The 9,937-nt window shown below is 60.2% G+C and overlaps 1 protein-coding gene across 1 annotated transcript; it reads right to left on the bottom strand.

Moving 5' to 3' along the window:
- Positions 1-666: 666 nt before the first annotated feature.
- Positions 667-6,412, bottom strand: MNX1 (motor neuron and pancreas homeobox 1). The gene is made up of 3 exons (XM_003134522.6): positions 5,394-6,412; positions 2,333-2,493; positions 667-1,508 (listed from the first exon to the last, which is right to left on the bottom strand). The coding sequence occupies exons 1-3, from the start codon at positions 6,091-6,093 to the stop codon at positions 1,155-1,157; spliced, it is 1,215 nt and encodes a 404-aa protein (XP_003134570.3). The 5' UTR covers positions 6,094-6,412; the 3' UTR covers positions 667-1,154.
- Positions 6,413-9,937: the final 3,525 nt, after the last annotated feature.

Raw genomic sequence — 9,937 nt, 5'->3', positions numbered from 1 at the left:
GCGGCCGAGGTTTATTAACCCGGAGCCATTGCGGCCCCGGCGTGAAGCGTTCCGGGCGCCCGCTGCTGTCCTCGCGGACATTTGCACAGATCCAGGAAAGCCAGGCCTGCGGGCCAGCGCCGAAAGGCTTGTCGGGGGAGGGGGCCGAGGTGGAGGAGAAAGAGAAGCGATCGATCCGGGGCAGGTGCCTAAGGAGCGCCTCCGACCCGCCGTACCTTCCGACGCTCCGAAGGCTAGTCCTCCCGAGGTTATTTTCTGAGGCATTCAAATAGCATGTGTCCACTGCTGGAGCGCCCGTGAAACCAGGAGATCCTCCAAGAAATCGGAAAATAAATTCATATCATGGGGTCCAAAGTTACTCTTCGAGATTCTCGCAGGCGGCAGCGACTTAAGCCAGGCTCGGGCAGGCCCCTGGCAGGTACTTTTACCGACCCTGGGTCCCTGCGACTCCGCAGCCGCCAGAATCAAGTGTCCCACCGGCCTCAGGACCCAGAGAAGGAGGCCGTCCCTTCCGCCCCATCATTTCCACAACAAAGACAGTAAAGACCTATTTGACGCTGCCCGCCCCCCTCAACAGAGCTGCCTTCTTATCCAGTAAAAAAGCAATTTATTTTACATTCCATCGTGGGCGATGGGAGAAGCTAAATGATAATTTAGCATGCGTTAAGTAGACATTTCTTTATATATTTATATATAAATACAATATACAAAAATAAAGACAGTACAGTTTTGAGATTTCTAGCAGGTGGAACGCTCATGACATAAAGATCCCCCCCCCCCCCCACGATACAGAAGCAGAAAACGATTTTTCTTTTTTCAATACTCAGGAGAACGGCGTTTCCAGAAACGGTCTCAAGTTTCCGCGATCCAGAGGGTTTACCACCGCAGGTTTCGGGGGGCCTTCTCCTTTGGGCAGAGGGGAGCAGGAAGGCTTCCAGAGATTGGTTCTTCTCCGAAACACCTCCCCCAACGCAAACCAAATGAAATTAAAGCGGTCAAGTTTGAACCTGCCGGGCTGCCCCCCTTGAGGAGCAGACAGGGGCTGTGGCCCGAAAGGGCACCCGCAGGACTGGGCCGCCTCTGCTTGGCGAGCCTGGGGGGCACGAGAGAGGCCAGGGCGCACCCTCGCCGACAGCGCACGGGCCGCCGGGCCTCTACTGGGGCGGAGGCTGGTGGCCAGGCCGAGGGGGCGGCGAGTCGGCCCCGGAGGAGCCGTCGGACGCGGCGTGCGTGCTGGCGCCGTTGCTGTACGGGAAGTGGTCCTCGTCGTCGTCGTCGTCCTCCTCCTCCTCCGGGTCACTGTCCCTCAAGTCCCTCAGGCGGCGGCCGCTGCCCTTGTCCCCGGGCGCCGGCGGCCCCAGCAGCTCCTCATCCCCGGGGTCCTCGGCGCCGCCGCCTTTGCCGGCGCCCCCGCCGCCCTTCTGCTTCTCGGCCTCCTGCGCCGCCTGCTCTTTGGCCTTCTTGCTGCGCTTCCACTTCATCCGTCGGTTCTGGAACCAGATCTTCACCTGCGGGCACAAGCGGCGTTGAGAAGGCGGCCACCTCCATTCCTGCCGCCTGTCCATCCCCCTGCAGGTAGGCTTGCCTCCCTCGCTAGGCCTGAGAGTGGGGTCCCCCTTAGAGGACTCAAGGTGGGGGGCAGCGCCCCCCACCCGGCGCAAGGGCAAAATGCAAAGGAGGAGACGGGCCCTGAGGAAGCTCAACCTGCGACCCCCACCCCTGTGAGTTCTACCAGTTTGCTCCCTCTGCAGGGGAGGGGCCAGGGCAGCTACGGACCAGTCAGTAAATCTTGCGGAAAGGAAATTTCTCTGATGTGGCCTGGGGACCACCTGCTCCAGAATGGAGGGGAGTCCAAATTCCTGGGCCCACCCAATCCAGCTGAATCAGACTCTGGGCGTCAGTACAGAGACCCCCGAGGAGAGTAACGCTGGCTGGGATATAAATCCACACCCGAGAGGTCTAATAGGGGCAGCTCCAGTTGCCAGGGGAGGCCAAGGGTCAAGAGGGCAGAGGTGAGGCGTTCCCATCGTGGCTCAGTGGAAGCAAGTCTGATCAGTATCCATGAGGACGCAGGTTCAATCCCTGGCCTCGCTCCGTGGGTTAAGGATCCGGCATTGCTGTGAGCTGTGGTGTAGGTTGCAGACGCGGCTTGCATCCTGCGTTGCTCTGGCTGTGGTGTAGGCCTGCAGCGGTAACTCTGATACGACTCCTAGCCTGGAAACTTCCATATGCTGCAGGTGCGGCCCTAAAAGGACAAAAAAAAAAAAAAAAAAAAAAAAAAAGGAGGAGACCCCTGGGAGGCCAGAATGTGTTGAGGTGGGAAGCAGCGCACCTGGGTCTCTGTGAGCATTAGCGAGGTGGCCACCTCGAAGCGCTTGGGCCGAGATAGGTACTTGTTGAGCTTGAACTGGTGCTCCAGCTCGAGCAGCTGCTGGCTGGTGAAGGCGGTGCGCGGCCGGCGACACTTCCCCAGGAGGTTGGATTGCGCCTGGGCTAGGGTGGGAGAGGGGCGTGAGGCCAGCAGCTGATGTCCCTCCGTGGCCCACTCCACCCAGCGCCCGCAATGGCCCTCACGCCACACTGCCCCCTGCAGAGACTGCTCTTTCTTCCAGGTCAGCACCCCCTCCCCAAAGAGGCCCTGGAGCCTAGCTTTGGGCTTCATGGGGCCAAATCTTTTTATCCCAGACGGGGCCTGGGTGTCCCGATGAAAGAACCCTTCAGCCAGGTGCGCCCTCTGCACCTGCGGGGACATGGGTAGAAAGCCTGTGGACAGAAAGGCAAGAAGCAGAGACCTGGGGACAAACCTTGTCCCTTCTCCTGGCATCTTCCCCAGCTCAGTGGCACCTTCCCCAGCTCAGGCCCTAATCCACACGGGCCCCAGAATCACTTCCTGCCTCTTCCCGCCAGCCCAGGGCAGAGAAGTGCTGCAGGATGCCTACTGCCGCTGCCGCCTCCCTAAGTTCCAAAGGAGTGGAAGGAGAAAAGGGGGAGAGAGAGGAAGGGAAAAAGGACCAAATCCTGCACTTAAAGAGGTGTCTTCGTCAGAGGCCCCCCACCCCATGTGAAATATTTTGGGGACAGCCCCGCCCAGGGTGCAGCAGGGCAGCGTGCGGGGCGGCTGGAAGCCTTTCAGGCAATTCTCATTCTGCAAATTAAAGGCCTGGGCGCTGGGGGATCCGGCTTTCTAGGTGTTCAGGAGGTCTCTCAGCTTTATTTACATAATTTCACACGGTTACATCACAGAGAAGTTTATGACCTCAAAACGAGACTTTCCTTGATTTCCCAGGAGCCTGACAAGTGTTAGACAATAAAAGAAAGGAAAGGAAAGAGGCCAGCCCGGCAGCCGGGCAGGCCAGGCTCGGGCTCCCCTGGGCCAGGCAATTTGCTTTATGGGAAGGCCCACGCCCCCTGCTTTAGTTAAACAAGGCCCCGAATTCCCAACTTGACAATACATTAGAACTTTAATTAAAACCCCGGCTCCGAAGGGACCATTTGGGAAATGGCCATCCAGTGACTGAGACACCAATTAAAGGAAACCAAACAGGTTTTCCAGCCACCAGAGGAGGGACTCTCAGAACACACTGTCGCATGGTCGCCTGCAGATGATTGCCTTTTAGGATTCAGTGTTCAGGTTCTTTTTCCCAACTGAACGCTGGCTGGGTTTTGATCCCGCCACGTCTGGCTCCAGATTAGGGCCAGGCGATGGGTGAGGTGTGTTGGCAGAGGGATGCGGCTCTAATTGACTGATTTTCTGGGCCACCTTGGGCCCCACGCAGGCCTGGGAACACAGCCTGGTGGTGGCCAGGAACCCAGGGGCCTGGGAAGGCCAGTGTGGAGGTCACCCCCCTGCCACACACACACACATACACACACACACACACACACGCACACACACACACAACAGTGAGAGACTAAGCCTGCCAGGCTCTGGGGAATGCAGGTCACAATATAAACTGTGTGGGGTGGCTTTCCATCAGAAGGGGTTTGCTGGGCTCGGAGGCCGGGCCCAGAAGGGTGCCCAGGCTTTGGCTGACACGGGATCAGCAGTTCAGATATACCCAAAGCTGCAGCCCGCAAACTGAGAGGCGAGAGCTCGCTGTCCCCTTTCTTTGGCCTGGGGTCCCAGGGGCGATGCCAACGGAAGGGACGCGTGGCCATTAGGGCCTTCTAGGCGCTGAGCTGGGAACAGCCTGGGGTGGCCGCTGGCAAACAGCGCACATGCTGGGATTTTCTCACCACGCTGTGACTTCTCCAGCCTTCTGGGATCCTAGCTTTTCTCTGTTTAGTCACAACCGTAGCTTCTAGCAGAGGAATCTGAATTCTGGCAAATGTTTATTTCTGTTTTCTTTTTTCGCATTTTTCGCCCTCCCATGCCTGCATCCCCCCAGTCTAAATAAACCCACTCAAACGGAAACAATGGGGTCTCTTTGTTTGGGTGTTCGGCCGAAGGCGGAAAGCCTCCTGCATCTTTCTCTGAGCGGAGCCCGGCCGGGGCGATTGGCCGGAGATCCAGACGCCCCGGGAGCTCCAGATCTGTGCTCCCGCGGGGGGAAAGCCCGCCAGGCCCAGGCCCGGAAGAGACCTGTCTCACCGGGGGTGGCATGGCCAGCCCGACGGCGCTGCGTTCTTGGGGAGGGGTTCGAGCCGCTGAGCGCCCGGAATTCGGAGGCAGGCACCTGCTGCGTAGAACCTCCGAGAGGCTGTACCTGAAGGAGGGCGCACCTCCCGACTGGCTGGAGCGTGCCGCCTCTCGGTTCAAGTCAGGCCATGCACCTCTGGGCATCGCAGCCGCGACCCAGGGCCCTTCCAGAGGCAGGCAGCGTCCCGCAAAGGGCCTGGAGCTCTCCCCGGCCCCCTGACTTGGGCCCCTGGGCCTCTTGAAGCTTGTTTCTTTCGCTATTCTTGGATCGCCCCCTCTCCCTGGAAGGACCAGGGGTGTCTCCAGAACCCAGAGTGCGGGGCTGGCAAGTCCATTACCCTGAAGATAAGCCCCTGGTTTCGGTGGCCCCTAATTCCCAGGCACGCCTAGCTCAGGGCGCTCTTCGGCTCGCCTTCCCCCAGCACTTCCTTCTTCTCTAGCCTGCCGGTTAATCATTAGATTGTAGTCTCACACCTCCAGCTGCCCCTTCCCGCTAAGAGAGGAAGGGAAGCAAGGCCTGCGCGCGTGGCCATTTTAATAATCCGCTGACAATCCCACACCGCGCAGCCCGCACGAGTCCTTGCAGGCCCCGGGCGGAGCCGGGGTGGCTTCGCGGCGCTTCCACAGCCCACTCGGAACAGGGAGCCAGGGAAGGAGGTGCCAGGTGGAAGAGGATGCGCGGGAGAACCTTCTGCCAGTACTCCCTCCCGGTTTCCTCCTTCCCACGCCCAGGCCCGGGCTGCGCGGTACTCACAGTTGAAGTCGGGCATCTTGGGCAGGACCATGCCCGCGGTGGACGCGCGCAACCACTGGTCCAGCTGGAAGGTGCCGGCACCCAGCTTGATGGGGTCGGCGGGGTGCGCGGGGTGTGCGCCCTGCACCTGCGGGTACGAGTAGGCGAGCGCCGGGTGCTGCCCCGCCAGCGCGGCGGCCGCCGCCGCCGCCGAGTAGCCGTAGACTGGGTGGCCGTAGAGCGCCGCCTGCGCTGGGAGTCCCGCGCCGCCCTGCGCGCCCCCCGGGTGCAGCCCCAGCGCCAGGCCCCCCGCGGCGGCGGCGGCGGCAGCGGCCGCTGCAGCGGCGGCGGCGCCGGGGTGCGCGTGGTGGTGGGGCCCCCCGGGCCCGCCACCGGCGCCGCCCGCCCCGCTGCCCGCGCCGCCCGCGCCCAGGAAGCCGGGTTTGGGCAGCAGGGCGCAATGCGCGGCCAGGAGGCGCGGCGGCGACGGGCTCTTGGCGCGCAGGCGGTCGGCGGGCGCCGCGGGTGGCTCTGAGGAAGCGGGGCTGCAGCTGCCGCTCGCCGCACCGCTTGCCGCCCCGCCGCTGCCACCGCCACCCGGGCCAGCTGCGGCGGCAGCGAGCGACGTGACCAGGGCCAGCGGCGCGGTCTGCGCCGAGGCCGCTCGCGGGGGGTCCACGGCCAGCAGCGCGTCGATGCGGAAATTTTTGGATTTTTCCATCAGCTCGTTAGGGGCTGGCGATCGGGGCCGGATGGTGGGTGACGCGGCCGCGTGCCGGCTCGCGGAGTCTGTGCGTGGCGGTGGCAAGCCCCAGGGCTCGGTATTGTTATGATTATTTGCCAATAATCAAAGTCGCCGCCGGAAACTCAGCTGAGGGTGACCATGGTCCCAGCGCCTCCTCCGTGCAGGCCCCGCCCCGGGCGGCGCTCACTGGCGCTCGCACAAACTCCCACGCGAGTGCTCGGCGCGCCGGGGCCGGAGAGCCCGGCTCAGCGCTGCAGCCCGCAGGCGACCGCGCCGAGGCCGCTGGCGCCGTACTGGGGACCCGCGCCCCTCCGCGCACTTGAAGCGCAGCGCGGCCGCCTATTGGCGCGCGCGGCGGGGGCTCGGGGAGGGGCTCCGGCCCCGCCATTGGCCGAGGGGCGCACCTGTCACCGTCCGGTCGCCCGCCGCCCCGCCCCTGCGCCGCGGGGTCCTAAACAGCCCAGGGTGCTGAGCCGAGAAGGCGGGGCGGGCACCGCGGCGGGGGCTGGGAGACAGGGAGGCCCAACCGGGTGCAGGCTCCCGCTCCTGCGGGGGCTGAGCGGGGCCGGCCGCTGGCAACCTCCGGTGTTCGCGTGGGGCCCACTGCCCGAATCCAGCCCGCGGCACACGCTGTTCCGCTCTGGGCTCGCGTCACCTACAGCCAGCAGCGTGCGTCCTCTCCCTCCTCCTCGCCAGCACTTGAGTTTGTCCGCTTCTGCGAGGGGAGCCCGCGCTGCTTCCAGATCTAGCAGCTCCGCTCGGCGAAGGCAGCCTAACGAAGCCCGTTCCGGGCCCCCAAACCCCTGCTCCTGGGTCTCCAGGATGCACCCGAGCGGTTCGTGTTCCTACCTCCAGCCCCTCACCTCCTCTGGGAAGCTCTGCGGGGTTCAGGTGTCCTGGGGGGCGGGGCGTGCAGTGCGGAGGAAGCGCTCGCCTTCCACCCATCCTGGCTTCAGCCCTCTAGGGTCAAGGTGAGAAGGCAGAGCCTGGGCCTTCAAGACCTAGGTCGGCTTGGAGGCGTCGCCCACCCTCGTAGAGCGGGTCCCAGATTACCGAGCTCTTCCTCTCTGCCGAGGGATGGGCGTCGGGGGGGGGGGCGGCACCTATCTCGGCCCTGGAAAGCCCTGGGGGCGTCATCTGACCCTGCTGGCCCCGGACCCCGGGCCCCAGGCAGGAAAGTGTGTTCAGCTCCTGGAAAAAAAAGAAAAAAAAATGTGTTTCCCTGGAGCAAGGGAATGGGACGGGAAGCCAGACTTCACCTCTGCCCCATCACACGCTGTCCCGTATTCACAGTGAAAATTCCGAGGGCCTTTTTTTTTTTTCTTTTTTTTTGGAAGCAGGAAGAATCCACTTGCAGGTGGAGTCGTCCAGCGACCGCTACCATCAGGCTTTGTCAATAGCTCTTTTATTTATTTATTTTTTATTTATTTATTTTTGTCTTTTGTCTTTTTAGGGCTGCACCTGCAGCATATGGAGATTCCCAGGCTAGGGGTCGAATCGGAGCTGTAACCGCCGGCCTACGCCAGAGCCACAGCAACGTGGGATCCAAGCCACGTCTGCGACCTACACCACAGCTCACGGCAACACCAGATCCTTAACCCGCTGAGCAAGGCCAGGGACCGAACCTGCAACCTCATGGTTCCTAGTCGGATTCGTTAACCACTGCGCCACGACGGGAACTCCTGTCAATAGCTCTTTTCGACCCACCTGTCTTCCAGACAGATGTGAGACTTCGAGAAGGAACTCGGGTTCTGGAATCCTGGCTTCCTGTGCGGGTCGGAGGTGAAGAAAGGACAGGAAGGGGCTGTGGGAGGGGCAGAGGACCAACAAACAAACAAACAAAAAAAACCCAAAACAAACAAAACCCCCCCCCCCAAAACCCCAAAACAGTAACAGGGCCAGGTAAACTTTAAAATTAGCAGGTCAGGTTGCTTCCAGAGGACTCTTAAAGATAAGTAAGGGGCCAAATTGTTTGCCTTCCAAAGGCTTTTACCCAGATGAGAGGGATGGCAGTGATGCCTTGGGCGAGCTGTGTTGCCTTTTCATTGTAACAGAGTACTGGTTGGAAGACTAGGAGGATAGCAGTGGATAAGCGACAGTGGCCGGAATCAATGCTACACAGCTTTGCAAAGACCAACATTAACTTGCAAATAGAAATGACAGCATTTGCATGGTGTTATCCCCATCTCTAGCGCACGTCTTGGTGGGAGTTGGTTGAAAGGCAGTCCTGCCTCTAAGTGGAGAGAGGGGTATGCTCACATCTCTTGAACACCTGCCATGTGCCATGAGCTTTCGAGAATTATCTCCCTTAATCTTCACTATAACCCCAGATGGAGGATTTTAGCATCTCCTTTTCACAGAGTACAGATTCAAAGAGGTGAGACGCTCATCCCAACAAACTGTTAAACCTCAGAGGTTGATGGAGACCTGGAGTGACCACAGGGGCCTCGCAGTTCCTACCTGCTGCCCTCAGTGTTCCCAGCATCCCCAGCCCTGTTCCCCTTCCCCTCAGTCCCCCTCTGGGGAAGTGAGGGGGCTTACAAAGACACCTGAGATTAGCCACCTGTTCTGAGCAGGAGATCCTTCACCCTTGAGGTAGGATAAAAATGTCTTGGCTGCCACTGTACTGCCACAGGACAGGGGGGCAAGCATGATCCCCACCTCTGATGGGTCCAGGTCTCATCCCCGCTCCCTCCTCCATCTGCTGCAGCATCGGCTGGCCCTGAGGGGCAGAGGTTTAGGAGGCCGGGGCAGGGGGGTGACTGCAAACGAAATTTCCCAAGATTGATCATGGAGAGATTGGCGCCCCTCTCCCCTGCCTGGAATGGCCAGTGTCAGGGCTCGTTTAGCTGGCAATCTAGACTTAATAGATCACTCCATCTTTTTCAAGAAAATCAGCCTTTTTTTAATATGGCTCTGGGAGGAATTCACATTACCATTTTGGGGTTCTATAGTAACCTTGCTTCCAAACTCCCCCAAATCCCCACCTCCCCTCCACTTCTCCTCTGCCTAGGACCAGCGGAGAGCACTTTCTGAGCGCACAGATCAGACCCCGTATGCGGGGTCCTGTTTCCAGCATCTGTATTGATCCAGCCCAGTTGGCTTTGAAGGTTTGGGGCAAACAGGAGCAGGTTCACCTGGTTACCTTCCATGTCCACACCACCCTTGGATCCAAGGGAGACTAAGTCCGCCTACCCTGGGTCCTGGCCCTGGCTGCCTCTCTAGATGCAGCCTGATTCCAGGTGTAGAATTTCCTTTATTTTGATGGATTCCAGTTTCTTTGTCTAGAAAAGTCAGGGGTAGAGGAAATGGACTCCGCAGGGCAAAAGGACTATTTAAAGTGATCATACGCCCTGCTTATGTTAAGAATCAGGTAATGCGTATTACAAAGTCTCTGGGAAAAGAGGAGGGGAGAGAGACAGAGGAAGAGGTCTCAGGAGGTGGGGTCTTTGTGTGGTTTATGATGTGTGAAGCTGAGTACACTGGGGACTCTTCCTGTTTCCAGCATCTGTATTGATCCAGCCCAGCTGGCTTTGAAGGTTTGGGGCAAACAGGAGCAAGGCTTGGTCTTGGGAACGGCTGAAGCTAGAGATCAAAGGTCTGGCCTGAGAGGTACTCCCAAGCTCGGTCTCCAGGTGCCTGGGGACAGCACGCCACCCTGGGACCAGGGGCTCTGTTTCCCAAGGGAAGCAGCGTGGAAAGCCCGGTCACCTACAACCAAGGTGGCTCCCAGCCTGGGCCCTCCCCTCCCATCAGGCATCCTTTTCTCTTTCTGTGGAGCCTTCCTTTGAGACACTGAATACCTACTGCCTGCACTCAC

The sequence above is a fragment of the Sus scrofa genome, chromosome 18 (assembly GCF_054392235.1).
Source record: "Sus scrofa isolate SSC_HxYL_T2T_F1_AM1 chromosome 18, Sscrofa_HxYL_maternal_Yorkshire_Landrace_v2.0, whole genome shotgun sequence".
Taxonomy (NCBI): domain Eukaryota; kingdom Metazoa; phylum Chordata; class Mammalia; order Artiodactyla; family Suidae; genus Sus; species Sus scrofa.
The sequence above is the reverse complement of the archived record's forward strand: the minus strand, read 5'-3'. Positions and strand labels throughout refer to the sequence as shown.